This window comes from Monodelphis domestica, chromosome 3 (genome assembly GCF_027887165.1).
Source record: "Monodelphis domestica isolate mMonDom1 chromosome 3, mMonDom1.pri, whole genome shotgun sequence".
NCBI lineage: Eukaryota > Metazoa > Chordata > Mammalia > Didelphimorphia > Didelphidae > Monodelphis > Monodelphis domestica.
Window position 1 is genome coordinate 97,293,362 of NC_077229.1, and position 19,324 is coordinate 97,312,685.

At 42.0% G+C, this 19,324-nt stretch overlaps 2 protein-coding genes and 1 long non-coding RNA gene across 6 annotated transcripts in view; 1 reads left to right on the forward strand and 2 right to left on the reverse strand.

Moving 5' to 3' along the window:
* CARM1 (coactivator associated arginine methyltransferase 1) overlaps window positions 1-5,875 on the reverse strand; it is a 52,092-nt gene extending 46,217 nt beyond the window's left edge. For both annotated transcript variants that reach the window (XM_056822746.1, XM_056822745.1), the window contains exon 1: window positions 5,627-5,875. In XM_056822746.1, the coding sequence (XP_056678724.1) occupies window positions 5,627-5,852 (226 nt within the window). In that variant the 5' untranslated portion in view covers window positions 5,853-5,875. The remainder of the gene's footprint in view (window positions 1-5,626) is intronic.
* Window positions 5,876-5,977: 102 nt separating this feature from the next.
* On the forward strand, window positions 5,978-14,721 carry LOC130458298 (uncharacterized). 2 transcript variants are annotated; one of them, XR_008917429.1, is made up of 4 exons: window positions 5,978-6,303; window positions 7,075-7,217; window positions 7,855-8,063; window positions 9,641-14,721. It is a non-coding gene; the product is annotated as an uncharacterized LOC130458298 (long non-coding RNA). The 2 variants fall into 2 exon arrangements; XR_008917430.1 differs by lacking the exon at window positions 5,978-6,303 and adding an exon at window positions 6,346-6,789.
* C3H19orf38 (chromosome 3 C19orf38 homolog) lies at window positions 6,940-19,256 on the reverse strand. 2 transcript variants are annotated; one of them, XM_056822747.1, is made up of 8 exons: window positions 16,569-19,256; window positions 15,701-16,003; window positions 15,307-15,345; window positions 14,718-14,810; window positions 14,329-14,356; window positions 13,280-13,323; window positions 12,339-12,376; window positions 6,940-8,552 (listed from the first exon to the last, which is right to left on the reverse strand). In XM_056822747.1, the coding sequence occupies exons 1-8, from the start codon at window positions 16,597-16,599 to the stop codon at window positions 8,406-8,408; spliced, it is 723 nt and encodes a 240-aa protein (XP_056678725.1). In that variant the 5' UTR covers window positions 16,600-19,256; the 3' UTR covers window positions 6,940-8,405. The 2 variants fall into 2 exon arrangements, with proteins under 2 accessions (XP_056678725.1, XP_056678726.1); XM_056822748.1 differs by lacking the exon at window positions 15,307-15,345.
* Between the last annotated feature and the right edge of the window lie 68 nt (window positions 19,257-19,324).

Below are 19,324 nucleotides of genomic sequence, written 5' to 3' on the forward strand. Positions count from 1 at the left end.
CTCTAAGGTCTTGCTTGTTCTTTTATTAACTATCTTCTTTTCCAGGAAGAGTGGAAAGGCAGGCCAGAGTGAGCTCTGTGCATCTCCAGATTAAATGCCATGTTTCCTCCTTAAAACCTGGAAAATCATTGTATTAAGCAAAAAATGAACTTTTATATCCTTTTAGGGAAAATGGCTTGAATTGGTGCTAATGTCCAAAGGACAACCTAAGAGTCCTTCAAATGGTCATCATTAGGTCTGGTGCCTTGTTCTTTTGAGGCTGAACATCCAAAGCAAAGTCCCATGACCAGAATAAATGAGAACAGAAGCCTTTCCTGCAGCTTTCCACAACAAGAAGGTAACACAATTTCATGATGGTTTGGAAACAGAAAGACAGGGTGGGTCCAAGTGAAGGAAAAAAAGACAAAGATCTGCAGTACCTTGAGAACATGTTATAAGAATTAGACTGTTCAGTCCTGGAAGTTATGGTGGACTGATAATGGTATTGGGATTCTTCTGTTTCTCCTTTATGTGTGAGAACCTAGATACTGTCTGCTCAGTCTGGTATTCTCTCTGAGAAAAGTCTGGACTTTAGTATTTCCAAATCACAGTTTAAACCCTTATACCTACTCTGTCATCAGCAGGCCTCGTCTACTTGTCCCTTCTTCCCCTCTGCCACTTGGGCATTTGCCTTTCACCATACAGATGGCTTGGAGAAACTGGAGATACTGAAACACTACAGTGTTCTCTGCTTCCATTAATTGATTCAATAAAAAAAAAAATATTTGGGGCCCCTTGGAGAGGACTCTGCTGCTACTGAGTATTTACTCCCTACTACAATTATCTTGTATTGACCTCCCTATGCACATGCTGTATTTCCCAGGGGAATGCATGTTCTTCAAGGCCAAGGGCTGGATCCCTAGAGCATCTTGCGCAGAGTAAGTCCTTCATAAAATGAACTTCTCCCATAGTGACCCAGAGAAATGGGGAGGGCCAGGTATTTAGATTTAGTATTCTGACAAACATTCCCTGTGGCCCTCACCTCAGCATCCACCGAAGGCTCTAATCCAAGAAGTTCATGGAATTTAGAGAGGCAAGGGTCTTTTGAGACCATCTACCCTCAACACCCTCATTCTACAGGGGACTGTAACTGAGATCATCTGACTCCAAACCACATGGACAATGCCACCATACCCAAAAAGCAAACATTCTTCACACCCCCCTAAGAATCCTCAAGAAGCTCACTCAGTCAAAGCTTTTTGTCAAAAATTTAATGAGGTCAAGAGGTTCTGAAGTTAAGACACTGAAAGGGAAGATTCTGTTCTAGATAGGCCTTGAAGCAACACCAAGACACAGCATGATACATCCATGTTTTCTCCCTAGTTTTCAACCAAGATTGTTGATGAGAAATTTCAATTCTCTCTAGATTTCTAGAACTCCAGGTCTCTATAGAACTCTGGAACGTTATACTGAAGAGTTTCAAAACCCATAATCTCTACAAGGAGAAAGAGTCACCAAGAGTCACCTCACCTTCAGCCAACTTTATTGTTGGCCATTGACATCTGGGGGGTGGGAGAGAGGTGATAGGAGGGATGAGAAGGATAAGGGAGACCGAAGAAAATCGAGGGTGAATAAGACTACAAATCTGAGTAACTGGAAGGATGATGATGCCCTTAAAAGAAACAGGGATGTTTGCAAAAGAAATAGACTTAACAACAAAAATGATCCATTCATTCCAATCTGGACATGCTAAATTTGAGATGCCTAAGATATTCAGATGGCCAAAAAGCAGTTCTGGTCATATGGGAATGGGGCTTAGGAGAGAGATTAGGGCTAGATCCTCAAGAAAGAAGGTACAAAGAAGAGAAAATGGTCCAATATAGCTAGGGCCTTGGGGCATACTTACAATTGATGGAGTAAGATGAAGGGGAGATGGGTAACAGAGAATGATACTATAAAGGAGATTAACAAGGAATAGTCAGTCAGACTGTAGGAGAACCAGGAGAGAACAATGTTACAAAAATATAAGAAGGACTTCTACCCTAGAGTCCAGGATAGAAAAGAGTGTCCAACACTACAGATAAATCAAGAAGGATGAGGACTGAAAAAAAGGCCATTAGATTCAGCAATTAAGGGATTGCTTAGAAAAGACACTTTCACTTGAGTGGTAGGGTCTGAAGCCATATTGCAAGGGGATGAAAAGTGAGAAGAGAAGATAAAAGAGATAAGATAGCTTTTTCTAGGAACTTGGCTCTGAAAGTGAGGATATAGGATTTTAACTTTAGGGGGACACCAGACTAAGTGAAGGGTTTTTAAGGATGGCAGAGACTAAGAGCATGTTTATAGGCAGTGCTGTAAAAGTGAAGAAGGTAGGGTAGAAGTCAGGGCTTTTCTAGGTGTGAGTGGAAATAGGTCAAGGTACATGGGATTCAAGAGTAGAGTGCATAGAACTGGTTAACTTTTCAAACAGGTTAACTGGTCAAATTTTCAAAGGGAAGGTGAGCCAAAACAGGGGTGACTGGGAAGGGGTGGAGTAAAGTGACTAAGGTAGCAATGAGGATAGTATAGAACACTTAGGGTGAGAATGAAATCTAGGTCACAACCATTTTTATAATCTTAAGAGCTGAGATTATGATATAGATCATGGGAATTGAAGAGACTGATGAAGTAGGCGTTCAGAATGTTTAAAGGGGGATCAATAAGTATTTAAATCTACAGTTGGAGATTAGGATTGAGAAGATTGTGTGAGCTGGACTAAACAAACTGCATGAAAAAAAGTAGAAAAATAAGTGGAGTGGGGATAGGAGTTGATAACCACAACCAAATATATATAAATGATAAACAAATAGATGAGTGAAGTGAAGAAATGCTGCTGAGTGATGACAGCAAGAGGAATGTTTAAAGTGGCATGGAAAATTAAGGAATATATCCTTCCTCCTGGTCTACTGGACTGGAGGACATTAGAGAAAGTGTATCTAGTACTGGAGAAAATAGTCAAGAATGCAAGGGGAAACTGGAAAGATGTTTAAGATGAAAGGAAGACTGTTTCCCATAGAACAGGGGGTAGAAGGGGAAAGGGGAACCAGAATGGGAATTTGAAAGAAGAAATAAAGTGAAAGAGGATGAGGGAATGAGAAATGGGAACAGAAGGAAGAGATTCTACATTACTTTGGACTCCACTGCCTGGCATTCAAGGATTTCCCCCCTTCATTTGCTTATAGCTTGGAGCAAATTGGATGGACTACTGACAGTTCCCTGACCTCAGCCAGTTCTCTTTCACCTCTTTTCACCCTTTGACTGGAATAGACTCTTGAATGAATATTTATTGATGCCTCCGAAGGATGAATTCAGCTCTCTGGAAACTAGGAGAGAAGCCCAAGATGTGGTGCCAAGCCTCAGTTTACTAGCTTAGTATATAGTTCACAGAGCTTAAGAGGTCTAACCCTCTCAGCCTACTACCTCAAATCCCTTCTCTAAAATGGCTTGATTTAGAAATCTTTCCTTTCTTCAGACACTCACCCCAGTATAACAGAATTTTAAAGTATACAATGGAGGCAGTTCAGTGGATGCTTTCAGTAGAAGAGGGAAATTTGGGAGAGAAAAGTAGCGCTTGAGTTTTAACTTCTAAAACTAGTTATAATAAAGTGAAATGTTTTAATTCCCCAGCTCACAAGAAGTCTTCAAATGATTTACTAAGGGGTCACAACATGAAATTCCACAAAAATTTGAGAGAAGTAAAGAATACTCAGAGAAGGTAGATCAGAATAAAAACTTAAAAACAAAAAATCTAAAGAGAGACCCGAGACCTTTGGAAATAACACATGAGACTTTTCATTAAACTATTTTATTCTGAAGTATTCTGAAATGAATTTTCCTATGGATTGCAATCAGAACTTTCTGTACAAATACAAATAGATGGAAATCCAATCAAACCAACTGCATCCTTGAAATGAAAAGACCACCTTTCCAAACTAGGTCCCCTCAAAAGAATACATTGTAGAGTTTTAATTTTTAAAAAAATCTCCCAGACTATAAGATCACCACTACATTTTCGCCCATTCACATTAGTTTCCCCAATGTCTTTTCTTTTTACAAGGTCTCCTTTATAAACAGCCTTGCCTTTCTGAATGAATACATTTACTAAATTCTAAAACTTCAATCTTCCCTGCAGCCTGACCTAAGTTTTCTTCTTTCTTCTAAAAATCCATTTCTCCTATAATACTTACTTCTTGAGCTCTATTCTTAGCCCAGATGCCATAATGCATCTCATGAAACCATTTCTCCAGAAGCCTCAGTTATGACCCCTATCCTAACACCTAACCACAAAGCTACATCTTGCCTTGAACCAGGCCTTTGCCAGATTCCCTTGACTCACTCCCCCAAAGCATGGATCTTTCTTTTTCGAAGATCTGATTTCAATCTCTTCATCCCTAGCATTCCTTCTCCCTCCAGTACTCTTCCTTTTTATAAAGCACACCTTCCTTCACACCATCCACTGGGTCCTTCAGCCCTACCCTCTTAGCTATCACCCTCAATAGTCTGCTAATCCTTTTCCATGACTCCCCTACATCTAATCCATCCAGCACTCCCCCACATTTCCCAAGGCCACTTCCTTTCCCACCCTGCTTCTCTTTCCTCCTCTCAAATCTCACCTTTACTTCCCAAAGCCTATTCTACTCATGCCCTACTACCTACCCTAACTCTCTCCCCAAACTAAGTAGTCCCCTTCTAATGTCCTTCACAAACTCTGTAGATGATAAAACTTTTGAAGGGATAACTGTTAACTGGATGGCAGTCAGGATCCAGAAAGATCTTGACAACCTATAAACAATAAAGTCTAATATGTTGAAATTTAGCAAGAGAAGATGGACAGTTGGTTTAGAAACTTGACTTCACAAGTAGAGGATGAGGAGGACATGTTTGGACAGCGTGTTTAAAGAAGATCTGAAGGTTTCAGTGGGCTGCAAGACTCATATAAATCCCCCAGTGCAATACGGCGGCATCGGAAAAAGCTTTGGGGGTTGAATTAAGTCAGGATTTTAAGAAGGTCAGACATGGTGGGGGTACATCTGGACTATTGTGTTCAGTTCTGTTTGCTGGGCAGGAAAAGGCCACTGATAACCCGGAGTATGTCTAGAGGGGGGCAACCAGTCAAGCAACATTTATTAAGCCTTGCTCTCTGCCAGACACAGTGGGCTGAAGGGCCCGAGCCCATGTCAGGGGGCTCTACTGAAGGACCTGGGCATGGTTAGGCTGAAGAGGAGAGCTCGAGGGGCATCAGGGCAGAAAAGCGGAGAGGTGGAGGAGAGAAGGCCGGGGCGGGGAGGGGGGGGGCCTCACAGGGCAGGACCACGAGCAGGGGCTGGCAGCTACAAAGGGGCCCAACTTCCCACCACGAGGCGGGAGGGGAGCCGGGCTCCCCTTCGGTGGAGGCCTTCAGGCCGCCCCCGCCGGGGGGTGGGGGGTTTGGACGAGACTGCTTCACAATGGGGTGCCCTTCGAGACCCCTCCCGAGCCCCTCAGGCCTCCCTTCCCCCTTTCGCCCTCCTCCCCCCCACGCCTCCCAGGTCTGCCGCGTCCCCCAGGCCTCCTTCCCACTGCCCCGCCCGGCCGGGCCCCCTCCCCGGCCCGGGCCGGCCGCACTCACGGCTGTAGAGGGCGATGCAGGCGGCGTCCTGCCCGGTGCGGACCTCGAGGCGCAGCGCCTGCTGCTCCGCGTGTCTCTGGATCTCGCCGTTCGCGTCTCCGATGGTGAGGAGCCGAGCGCCGGGGAACACCGACACGGCCACGCCGGGCCCCGCGGAAGCCGCGCCGCCCGCCGGCCCCGAGCCCCCAGCTGCCGCCGCCGCCGCCGCCGCCGCCGCCGCTGCCATCTTAGATCCGGCTCCAGGCCCCGCCGCCTCCTCCGCCTCCGCCGCCGCCTCCTCCTCCTCCTCCTCCTCCTCCTCCGCCGCCGCCGCCGCCGCCGCCGCCGCTGCTGCTGCCGCCGCCGCCGCCGCCGCCGCCCGGGCCCAGGCTGCAGCCAGCACAGAAGCCGAGGCCGGGGTGCAGCGCCCCCTAGCGGCTCCTAGAGGCCTCGCAGGCGCCGCCGCGGCCCGAGCCCCGCCCCACAGCGCCCCCTACCCGCGGCCAAGGGTGCCGCGGGCCGGACTGGACACGCCCCCTGGCCAAGGCCGGGGGCGGGAGGGCTCCTTCTGTCACAAGCCTAGCCGGGACAGGTCGGGCCATGCTGCTCCACACCTGCTTCTGACCCAACCTTCTCCCCGAGAGCCTGGCGGGTGCGCTCATTGTGAAGTGGCGCTGCGAGCGGGCTGGCAAGCTACGGTCCGAGCTCCGCACCCGCCACCAACTGACTCCCCCAGGGGTGGGAATGGCACAGAGAGCCCAGCCTGCCAGCTCCAAAGCTTTTCAAGCTGCACCCTCCACGTGCCTCCCGGGGTCTCCGCCATCACTGCCCCGGATCTCACTTTCTGGCCTGAATCTTTGTTCTTTCGTCCCTGCAGACCCCCACTGCCAGCTGTCCCCCCCCCCCTCCCCACACCTGTGCAAAGCCCATGCCAAGAAACCAGCCATGTCCCATGCCTGGAGCCCTCCCAACCCATCAGTCCTAAACCTCTTGGCCATTGGCCTGAGTCACAAACTAAGGATACAAACCGACCCTCAAATTATTGTCACCTATTTTGTCATTACTATCTGTCCACCCCCTCTCCCAAACCCTCTTTTTCAACTCTAGCTGTGGTGCAAGCCTCCCTCCTGACAAGTACAGAGGAAAGAAAACTGTGAGACAAATCCAAATCTCAGCAGGAAAAGGTCCTTACTGCTTTCGATCCAGAAAATAATTCTCCCTTACCCTCTCCTCCCCCATCTCAGCTGACTCTTTTCCTAAATGGTGATGGGAGCAGAAGTGATATTCAGTCTGCCTTTGTGTGTCCCAAGCATTCCATTTCAAACTCAACCATCTAGAATGGAATAATTTTTATAAAACCCAAAGGGTTAATAACAGAAACTCAGCTAGCTTTAATAAGACTTCACACTTTGTTCCTTACAAATATCTCAAAGCTGGTTGTAATGTTGTCTTGCCCCTCCATTCTGTAGGTTTCACAGAAAAGGAATGACACAAACAGGACAGGACTCTGGGGCCAAGTACTCTCACAACATAATTTGGAAGACACCTGTCACTAACTAGGGACAGCTGCAAGTAAATCTCCAGAAGCACAGGAAAGCATCCATGACTTTAAGTAATTTGAGACGGGGTGGGTTTTTGTTTGTTTTTAAAGCAAGACAAGCCAAGAAATCAGGGCTCTGACCACTTGGTTCTGTATCTTTTCTATGCTCCTGCAACAACCCATAATGTTACTATTTGGATAGAGGAGGGAAAATTATTAGCAGAAGCTATCCCCCTAGAGGCGAGCTGTGGCTCAGTGGTTAAAAGCAATCTACCTGAAATCCGGAAGATTTGAATTCAAATTCAGCCCAGACACTTCCTAAATGTGTGACCATGGGCAAGTCAATTAACCTCTGTATGCCTAAGGAGGCAACTAAGTGACTCAGTGGATATAATGTTGGGCTTGGAGTGAGGAAGACCCATGTTCAAATCCAGTCTCAGATACTTCCTAGCTGTGTGTCCCTGGGCAAATCACAACCTCTAATTGCCTCTAATTCACCAGAGAAGGAAATGGCAAGCCACTCCAAACTATTTCTTGCCAAGAAAACCCCATAGACAGCAATGGACCAAGGGGTCACAAAGAGTAGGACAGGACAAACAACAAACTATACCCCTAGAAAAGGAGCTACACTTAAGAGTTTTCTCTAGGTTCATAAATGGGAGACAGCTATCCCTGAGGTCATGACTTCTATGTCTTTTCTGTTCAACAGATAAACACCTTTATTGGGGCCCTAATACAAATGATACCTGACAGTGGCTGAACCTCTGCCACTGGGAGTCATGAGTTTTACTAGATGGGAGTATTTGGGGAATTGCAAATTCACCTAGATGACACCTGTGGGTTCTTTCCTGGCCTAAATCTATCATCTGTGAACCTGAGACATAACAGACTATCACCAACTACTGAGCCACAAAAAAGGTATTTCAGTTGGAACAAAGAAAATTTGGGACATGAGAGTATATCCTTCGAGGCTGTAGTTGTATTCCTCCCACAGGGGCTCTAGATGAGAGATGAAGGGGTGGTAAGCCAGACATACAGGAGTCAGGCCTCCCAGACTTCTTCAGAACCCAGTCTGGAAACTGATAAGTCCGAGGAAGAATGTGAAGGAGGGGAGGAAAAATACAACCTCTTAGACCCACAGCAGGGGACAGGTTTGATAGATGGACTTAAAGGTGCTGCTGAATTCGGCTATCTCAGAGGTAGAAGAAGTAGAGGTAGGCCTCATCCTGGGTACAGGGGTTCTGGAGCCAGGAGATAGGTTCAATCAAGGGACCTGAAGGTGCTGAATTCAGGTATCTCAGAGGCAGAAGAAGTAGATGTGGGTCTCTTCCTGGGCACAAGGGGTTCTGGAGCCAGAGTTGAGCTGGTCAAAGTGCCATGGGTATCCATGTCTTCTGGGGGCATTTTCTTTTTCAATAAAAGAAAATGAATAATCAAGTGACTTCAAGGATATAGAATTGGGCATACTCCCTTATCTTTTCTCCTCCATCTCTACTAAATGCTGTTGTACATCATTCTTCCACTAGTCCTTGACTTCAAACTTCTTATTTTGCCTCACACTTGATATTTTGTCCAAATTGTGCTCATTTCCCTTTCTTTTCCAGTGTTATGTACACATTTAGATTTGGGAGATGTAGATTCAAATTAGCAACTAGGTGGCATAATGCATAAAGTGGTAGACTTAAAATCAGGAAGACTTGAGTGAGAATTTTGGCCTAGACACTTACTAGGTGTATGACCCAGCTGGGTAAGTCACTTAACTTGAAAAATGATCTCTAAAAGCCATTACAAGTAGGAGTCCTGTGATAGTCTGGAATCTTTACAAATAGTTCTGTCATCCCTGGGTTATCAAGTGTGCTTCCCTGAGCTGAAGGAACTTCAGATGTCATCTAGTCCATTTTACATCAATAGAATTCCCTTTATAACACTTTTGACAAGTGTTCATCAAACATCTACTTAAAGTGATGGGGAATCATAACTTCTTGAAATGGCTCGCTTTATTTATGATAGTTATAGTTCTAATTGTTAGCAAGTATTTCCTTATAATGAGCCAAAAATCTCTGAAATTTCTACCCTGTGTTCCCAAGTCTGCACCCTCTTCCCCATAACAACCATTTAATTACTTGAAGGCAACAATCCTATCCTTACTAAGTAAATATTTTCATCTCTAGGCTAAATATTCTTCCCCCCCCCCAATATTCACAGTAATCTATTGACATGGTATACGCCTCACAACAGCCTCATAAGGCAGAACAAGTGTTATTATCTCTATTTTACCAATGAGAAAGCAGACTCTGAGAGGTTGTAACTTATCCACATTAGATAATACATGTAATGTATCTCTGGTGGGATCCAAACTCAAATACCTTTACTCTCAGAATCTAACTCTACCTACTATATCATACTGCTTGTCCCATCGATTCTAGTCTGCCTTTTTCTTCCTCCTGAAAACCCATCTAATCAGTATAACCACTCTTATTATTCTCCTCTCTTAGATTTTGCCAAGCTGAATCTGAGGAGGTATCTGGAAGTATTTTGAAGCAATAATGACCACCATCATCTCAGTTTCTCTTCTGTAGTAAAGCATTTACTGACAAGAATCAAAAATGCCAACTGGGAAAGGTACGAGATTTGCCTTAACCAAAATGATTTGTTTTTGGGGGGTGGGAAAGAATCCTACTTGCTAAGAAGGAAGGGAAAAAATGCTCTAAATTTCAACCAAGAATACAACCTGTTAAAACTTCATGAAAATGGTAGTCTGATTTCCCGAAACAATATCTGCCTAGATGTGTTTTCTAACTACAGCCTTTTTTTTTGAGCTTTAAATATACATTTCAAACTACTATCTAGTCCTTTTCACTGAATGGCACTTCAAAGGCAATATGTTCAAAAGTAAATTAAGTCTCTCCTTTGAAACTTGTTTTTCTCCTTTCTTTTCTATATATATGATAATGGAAACACCATTCTCCAAATATCAATTTTTTTTTCTAGCCCCTTACCTTCCATTTTATAATCAATACTAAGTTTTGGTTCCAAGGCAGAAGAATAGTAAGGGCTAGGCAATTGGGGTTAAGTGACCTGCCCAGGGTCACACAGCTAGGAAATGTCATGTCATTTTTGAACCCAGGACCTTCCAACTCTATGCCTGGCTCTCTATCCACTAGGACACCTAGATGCCCCATTCCAAGTAATTTCTTGCTTGATACTTGACTCTTTTACTTCCTTCATTCCCACATAATCAGTAATTAATCAAGGTCTATTTATTCTTTGTCTCTTGATCTCAGATTTATCTCCATGACTCAGTCTAATTTCTACCTCTATTACTTCTTGGCTGGACTACTGAAATATTTACCTAACTTTGGGATAGCTAGCTGGTACAGTGGACAGACTACCTGATCTGGATTCAAGATCTTAGTTTAAATTCAGCCTCAGATACTTCCTAGTTGTGTAAACCTGGGAAAGTCACTTAACCTTTGCATTGTTTCCTTATCTGTAAAATATAGGGATAATAATAGCACCTACCCCTTGGGGCTGTTGTGAAGCTTAAATGAAATAATATTTGTAAAAAACACTTAGCACAACGCTTGGCACATAATTACCATCATCATTAATTTTTATAATTATTATTATTCTAAACATTTCAAATAAATCTTGTTAATGCATATGAAACTAATATCTAGAGCTCCTAGGTCTTTGGGCTTCCCATTGCTAAAGGAATAAAATAAATCCAAACTTTCTTGGTCTTATACTCAACACCCTGAATACTCTGGCTCTCACCTTTCTTTGTGCTCATTTTAGCTCATTTTCCTCTTTGTCCTCAAACCCAAATAGGCACTCACCAGAACTACATGCATCTCATACTGCCTTGTTTCTTTGCCCATTTGCTAATGCCATTTCCTACCTCTGGAATGTACCTTTCCACAATTTTGCCCTACTAAAATGATATTCTTCCTTAATTACTAGCTCCAGTGCTAACTCCTCTTTCAAATCTTTCTTGAGACTCCAACCTGAAGTCACCTTTCCCTCCTATGAATTCTCCTATCATTTTGCTTCTACTTCCCTTATACATTGACCTCATTCTATGTTGTACTATTGTTAACTCTGTTCATGCCTGATTTCCTCCATTAGATCATAAAATAATCCCCTTGAGGGGAGGGACCTAGGCTTGTCTTTGTATTCTTTCTTTGTCCAAATCATGTATCCTTACAAAAAAATGGATGCTTAATGAATGTGTATTGAATTAATGAAGAGCTCCCTCAATAGCTTTTGATCATATAAGCTGATTTTAACCATATTTTAAAGGGGCAAATTACTTGAAATTAAGTTTCCATTTTTTTATTAGCAGATAAGTGAGATAGGTTCTCATTGAATCAATTAATTGCCTGTCTTCTAAATTCTACATCTTATTTGGTTGACCTATATCTTTTGTCATCACTTGGAAGCCAGGCACTAAAGCCTTCCTGAATCTACCAGAGACTGGATCTCCACGGAGCAGGTCAAATGTAACATCTGTGGTTGTATTTGAGTACAGGTGGGAACCTCTCAGCATCTCGGGACTTACCTTTTTTTGCAGAGGAAAAAGGGAGATGAGTGAAAAAGGGCTTGGAAATACCAAGACAAGTGCAAGAGAGGATCCAGCACTTTCAATTAAACCAGTTTAAGGTTATCTCAAGGCACAAACCAAGAAATAATCAGGCTTCATTAATGAGTACTTGTCTGGATTGCTGCCTTCGGTCCTACTGAAACATTACTCAGAGTAGACTCTTTTTAAGGACCTGGAGATGGCAAGAGTTAAGTTTGACCCTTTTACTATGGGTCTTCCTCACTAAAAAATGTCTGGGACCTAGCTAAGTTACATATATTCAAGAAGAATGCTATCATTTCTTGTGGTTATTCCAACTGGAGTGACTGCTGAATGTTCTTGATATAGAAGGCTAGCAAAACTAAAGGAAAATTTTACTTTCTTCCACATTCCCAGAACTTAGGTCCTTTGAGCAGATCTATTCCTATTCTTTGGTTCTTGGACTTCTTTTTTAAATTCTGGACACTGAAAAAAATGAGGAATTTGCTGCTTATTATCCACCATGTCTAACTTAATAGGCAAAGGGCTATACCAATATACTTCAAGATATATCCATTTCCTAGAACAGGGTAGGCACTTACAAGTTGTATCCTAAGAATTGAACCACTTACCATTGAAATGGAGAATAGAGAGTTATCAAAAGATATATCTGTATAGGGAGAAGAGCAAAAGACAGATCTAGAGCATTATTTTAAAAAAATTATCACCCACCTATGGCCCCTACACTCTAGGATGAGTCAAATGATTAAGATACTTCCTTTCTCCCAGAACTCTTGTTCTCTTACAAAGGAAAAAGGGAAACCTACAAAAAGAACCTTTTCAAATATAAGGACCTAAGTATCAATTTACCTCCTTACATCTTCATGGTAAAGACTTCCATAAGCTCCCCTAGTCATTAGCAACCCTTGCCCATATGACCTCATACATTTCATATATTTTGTTTAATATCTCTAATGTATTTCATCCTATAATATTAGATACTGTCATTATTTTTGTATCATCTTCCAAGTAGTTCCATTAGTAAAGGAACTGTTTGATCTAAACTTTGTATCTCCCCCAGCCTTGTAGTTCTGCATAGAGTAGGTACTTAATATTTGCTGAATAAACATATCAAGTAAAAAACTAGACCTTTTATTTCCATGGCAAAGTTAGCATAAGCAGCTGGACAGCTCCCTTTGATCCCTTTTATTTTTAAGATCTAGGACCAAGAGTGAAAGGGAAGAGAAGACAAAAAGTCTTAGAGGCTGAGGATAGTTTCCTTGCCTTTATCATCACTTCTTATAAGGAAACCATTAATTGTATAGCCAGAGCAATGAAGTTGGCTATAACTAGAAACTTCAGGTTTGAAAAGTGAGGGTGAGCTAATGCCCTATAGCCAGACATTCCCAAAAGCCATAACTTCAATACTCATATTGGGGAAAATTCCAGAACTAGTCTAACTTACGGGTCACCAGTCCCCTCTGACATTGGAAGAAGTTGGTTATATAAGACAAGTGGTACAGAAAGAGCCTATGGTGGCTATGCTATTCAATTTGGGGCTAGGGATACACACCTGAAGTGGTATAATTTATCTTTGTCCAGCAGGATTCTTGCTCTCTGCAAATGAAATAAGAATAGAGTAAAATCTACTCTTCTGGTTTAAATGTTCTTGAAAAGCAACTTCAGGGCAAAGCTAGATGACTCAGTGGATTGAGAGCCAGGACTAGAAATGAAAGATCCTAGGTTCAAATCTGGCCTCAGATACTTCCTAGCTAGGTGACCCTGGGCAAGTCACTTGACCCTCCCTCCTCCATTGCCTAGCCCTTACCACTCTTCTGCCTTGGAAACAATACATTTTATTGATTCTAAGATGAAAGGTAAGGATTTTAATAAAAATTAAGAAAAAAAGAAAAGCAATTTCAGGCCTCTCTTATTTACTCATATTGTCCCATTTTGCATTATTGTTATTTGTGCAGATTTTACATTCTACAGAACATCCCAAAAGTCTTGGTACAGTTTGACACTATTAAGGGTATAAGGGTAGGAACTGAATTTTATTGATCTTTCTATGTCCTTCAGCACACTCTCTAAACATAACTGGAGTTTAAATGTTTTTTGAACTGAATTTGTGTTATCAAATTGGTTGATAAATAGATATAAGGCATGATTATAAAGAAATGTTGCTGATTCCGCAAGCCACAAATGAATATGGTGCTTGAGTGAAGTGAGTTAAGAAAATGCCATTTAGCCTAATACTAAGAAAGACTTTGCTTATTTTCCAAACAGGAAAATAATGGGAGACCCAGAGAAAGGTTTAAATACTAGGTTCCCCAGAAACCTCTAGAACCCACTTTTTACTTTGAATTTCAACAATAAAATGAAAGATTGCCTCCATGGCACAGGTACCTTCCACCCCAAAGCAGGCTGTCTTAGTTTAGGATCAAAGAGGGAGATCCCAGAGACTCCAAAAGAAGTCACTCATACTTTTTTCATCCACACTCCCTGAACCATTTATTTTCTAATAATATTCTGATTTTACCCACATCATCCTAGGCTAAAGGGTATAGTAACTGATGTTTACCCTACCATATGCCTTCTGAAGTTCTCCTGGACCCATCTCACCTTTTTTTCTGAAGGTTTGTGACTTTAACTGGCAAAAACAAAAACAACAAAGAACAAAGCAATATTAGAATGTTCATCCAAAATGTTCACATAGCAAAGAGCAATTCTCTAAAGTCTTGGCAATAATTCTAGAGCCAAAGTTGGCACTTCCAGGGCCTAATCTGACTTTTCTGTTTTACTGAGGGAAAATTAGTCTGGCAGTAACTTGTCACATATATTCTAAGGGAGTCAGTAATCCTTATGTGAAGCAGTCTTCTTTAGGAAACTGAGGCTTTGGGAGGATTCTGGGAAGGAAAGAATTCCCTCCTCCCCCCACAGGTCAAAACATTTCCGAACATTTAAGAGTAGGGTAAGTCCCCCCCCCCCCCACAGATAAGAAATTCATATACCTCTTCTAATTATTAGAATGGCCACAACCAGCATCACAACGAAGATGAATGCTCCAGCCAGACTCAGGGAGAGTGGTAAGATCCAAGAGGGCACTAGAAAATAGGAACAATGAGATTGGACTGGTCAGGGAGAAGCAATCTAAAGGAAAGAGGAGAAGACACTCAAGGGTGTGCTTCACCAGAAGGTATAGGCTTCTGGGGTTTGGAGGTCTAGAGGACTAATCTAGGTTAACATTCTACCAACCTGGAAGAGGCAGAGAATCTTACTTCTCCTAGGCTGCAGAAGTGAGAAGAGATCAGAAGAGAAGAGAAGAGATCAAGGGTCTCTCAGCCTGATTTCCAGAGCTGGTTTCTACAAAGGATTTACTCAGTGTCTTCTACTTAGTGGAGGTGATTGCTTCTAGACAGGAGCAATACTTCTTGAACTCACTTCCATGCAGGGGGCCCTTCAGGACCAAAGACACTCCCAGAACCGACCTGCCTACCTCTAAGCAATAAGTTGAGGGGATGTGAGAACAGCAGACAATCTAGTCCCTTCCACCTTCCTTGCCTTTCTTTCCCAGTACTCCAATAGGGGGATCCCCTTTACCTGGAGGAGTTGGTAGGGTTGTGGTCAACAGCATGTAAACTAGAAAAGAAAAACCAGAATGAGGGAGCTATTTTCCTGGGACAGAGCAGCTGACTACTTCATAGCTTTTCTCTCTAGCTCCATTATATCCTCCGAGAAGGACACAGGTTACTTTTTAACTGTTTTGTAGCTAGCTACTGTTGCATGTTACATTATGAGTTCTAACATAAGACCTTCCCACCTTGGAAAATCACCATGTGTAAATTCTCGAGGAGGTAAAGAGCAAAAGAACTGATAATGTGGTAGGACAAGTGAAGTGGGACTAGCTTTTGAAGAACTAGAAGAGTGAGAAGATAGAAGGGGCTGCAACCTTTCCACATGATACAAAGTATCAAAAAAGCAAGCAGGCCCTTACCTGAAAAGGTCACATTCACTGGCTTGCTGAAGTCTGAAAACTGCTTGGCAATCTCCCCCATCACACTGTACTGACATTTGTATTGTGCTAAAAGACCTTCACTCACATTGGTCACCGTGAAGACAACTCCCTGTTGGGCCTCATCTGCCTGCAGTGTCTGGACCACCCCATCTTCATGGAATAGTGAGAACTCGGCCTCCTGAAAGCTAAGGGGGGCCACACACTGAAGGTGGATGGGATCTCCTGGGTTGTTAGGGTATGGAGGGATCTGAGAAATGGAAGGAGCTGGTATTGCCAAGGAGCCTGAAAAACAAAGTACAGAAAGAAGGGATGTTGATTGTGGATTGAATCCTGTTGGGAGAATTCTTTGGGAGGCTACATGGCAATGTTGATGTTTTTTTGATTTAGTCTCTATCTGTAAAATGAAGAGGCTGGACTAGATGGCCTCTAATCTCCCTTTTATCTCTAAATCTATGAGCTGATGAGCAGCAAGACAAGTCTGCCCTAGAAGGGATAATAAGAATGTCATCATTCTCTTGCCTGGTTTTCATCTCAGAGTGCTCTGGAGCTTCCACTCTTTAAACAAGAATCTTCCTGGGCACATTCAGGGGCTCATGGGTTATGGGATGTGGACTCATCCTCTCAAAGGCAAAATCAAAGATTTACACACATCATTATCTTTGAGAGCACAGTACCAAAATATATATATTCCTGGGGTTAGGATCCTGGAATTGGCATAATATATCCTCTGTGAGATTAGTACCAAGAAGCTTCCTTTTTCTCTGGTCAGAAGTTATCAGATACTCTGTTCAGCAGATTAGGAAGTGATTTCTGATAATTAAGGTATCATCAGGGAAAAAAAACTTACCAGTTACAAAAAAGAGGAGTTTCCAGGGCATCTCTTCACTAAATTCGGTTATGATTCTTGCTGAAGAGAGACACACCAAACCAAATGTTCACAACCAATTCCTTGTGAGGCAAGAAGAAAAGAGTTTACGAGGGCAGTTTCCTCACCCAGAGAGGAAGTTGCACACTTTTGAACCGAAAGGGAATTACTGTTCTACCCTCCCCTTTTACAAATAGTATGTCAAACCAAGGAAGCTAAGTTCCATATTTTCAGCAGAATTCTACTAATTTGAGAAACCAGTTGTGTTTTTGCTTTCCCCTTTTTCTGTAAAGGCAATGATAAAAGGGAAGAGTCACTCGGCTTCTTGAAAAGGCATACCCAAAGATATAAACCACAACACATTAAAGTTGAAAGTAAAAAACCCAGACCATTTTCTTGGATGGGGGCTGTTTCAACCAGGAGTCTTCCCACAGGAAAAACTTTATCAATTGGGGAAACCCCCCCCCAAAAAACAATCCAAGTCCTTGATCTACTCTTCTGCAATAGAAATTTCATCTTCCCTGCCATAGCAATAATTTTTTTTATGTATGCTTGTGTCTCTCAGTACTGCTCCTTGAATTCATAGGTCCAGTTTAGAATCACATTTGGGAAAGATGTGGTTGCCTGTGTCAGTGAGAGTAGAGAAGGAAGAGTAAAAAGTATAAAGTACTCCCCTGAATTGATAAATTTTTCCATATATCAAATATGAATATGCATAAAAATGAATAACTACCATGTTGAGTACTATGGGACTCTGTTCTCAAGTACCTTCTAGTCTAGTAAAATATGGCTAATGCTGAGAGGAAAAAAATGGCAGTTTAGGAAATGGAGAAATTGAAGGATCCAGTCTACTCTTGTGAGCCTAATATTGGAGGAGGGATAATAGCTACTTTGTTCCCAAAGCTACTTTGGGAAGGTGAAGTAATGGACCCAATTAATAGCAGAGAAAGCTTGAGTTAATATTAATAGCATTAGACATGCATATAAAGTTGCTCATAAACTGGTGTAGTTTTTCAAGAATGGAAGTCATCATGACTAGTCATTTTTAAATAATCATGGATATTGACAGTTTTAGTTACCCTAGACTGCAGAACTAGATAGATGTCTAAGTGATTTCTTGTAGATTTTTCTGACACCTGAAGATTATTGCTTCTCTGTTGTCTATATTGCATCTATATGTAGAGATGATTTTTCAACCATCTTCTATGAGTTTCCTATTTTTGTATCTACATTTCTTAGCACAACAACCAGCACAAAGGTGATTAATAAAAGCCAATTGACTTTAAAAGGTGACTTTAGACACCATCTGTCAGTTCCTGGTCTCTCTTCAAACTGTTCTTGCCAGAAAAACCATCTTTTGTCTTTCCCATTTAGCTATACCCCTTCAAGACTGGATCAAGTCCCACTTTTTCCATGAGGGCTTCTTAGTCCATACTTTCATAAATTCCTATCACTAATTGTAGTTTGTGTCTGACAATCTAACTAATCCTTTTTCTGCTTATTGGGTATTAGTTCATTTAATTAACTAGACTGTGAACTACTTGAGTCTGGGGGGTATTTAATATTCTTTATCTCAAAACAAAAGGATGGGAATACAGATGTTCACTGAAGTTGAGTTTATGGATCTGTTCTATCTTCAACACATTAGAACTTTGCAAGGCTTAGGGCCAGGAAAATGGATGCCCTATTTAACCTGGCAAGTAAGGCCCTTATTAATTTGGTCCCAACTTCTCCTTTCAGCTTTATTCAAAGTGCTATGTAGTGAAAAGAATATCTTGGATTTTAAGTCAGAAGACCTGAATTTGAATCCTATCTCCAATACTTACTGTGTAACTCAACCTCCGAGATTTTGTTTCTTCATCTCTAAGACAGGAATAATATTCTTGTTATCTTAGTCACAGGGTTATTAAAAAAAAAAAAACCACCAGCTTTTATAAACCTTGAAGTGATATAGAAGTGTGAACTATTGCCATATCAGTATATGAACAGGCTTGTAAGCTGAGCCTCCGCATCTATAATTTTATTTCAACTTGCTGAATTCTCAATTTAAGCCCCATCTTTGGAGCTTTTCTCCCTCTAAAAATTTCCAGCGTCCTCAATGAGTTAAGTTTTTATTGCCTTTTTCGATCCCTTTGCACAATACTTTCTCATACTACTTTGGATAGTCATTCCCCCTTAGAGGTCAAGGTCCTTGAAAGTGTTTTATCCCGTGCAAAGTGCTTTTTATCACCCTGTTAGATGCTAGTGCAATGATTTTACAGATAAAGAAACTGGGCTGAAGTAATTATCATCTTATATTATCTGTGAGGCAGCATGCAAAACAGGCCTCCCAGATTTTTCCACAATACATCTGGAAATTGGGAAGAAGATAAGCCCTTGATTCAAATGTTCCCTTCCAAACCTAGGAAGACCTTTATGAACTGATGCAAAATGAAGTGAACAGAACCAGGAGAACAATCTACACAGTACACTAATGCAATATTGTAAAGATAATTAACTTAACTGATCAAATGGAATGACCCAGTATAATCCCAAAGGTCTCATGATTAACCATGTTATCTACTTCCCCATAGAGAACCAGTGGACGTAATTTTTTCCCTTTTCTTGCTTTTCTTTGGGAATGTGGCTAAAGGAGAAACTTGTTTTGCATGAATATACATATTTGTAATAGATTTTGTTTTTCTTGCTTTCTCAATGAGTGGGGAAGGAGAGAATTTAGTAATGACCCCGCCCCACCG

Excerpts from the sequence above, each read along its gene's own strand:
- C3H19orf38 (XM_056822747.1), bottom strand. The coding sequence starts at position 16,599 with ATGCCCTGGAAACTCCTCTTTTTTGTAACTG. Across the intron at positions 16,004-16,568 it reads ACTCCTCTTTTTTGTAACTG|GCTCCTTGGCAATACCAGCT; the intron begins GTAAGTTTTTTT and ends TTTGTTTTTCAG. Across the intron at positions 14,357-14,717 it reads CATTCTAATAATTAGAAGAG|TTAAAGTCACAAACCTTCAG; the intron begins GTATATGAATTT and ends TGTTTTTGCCAG.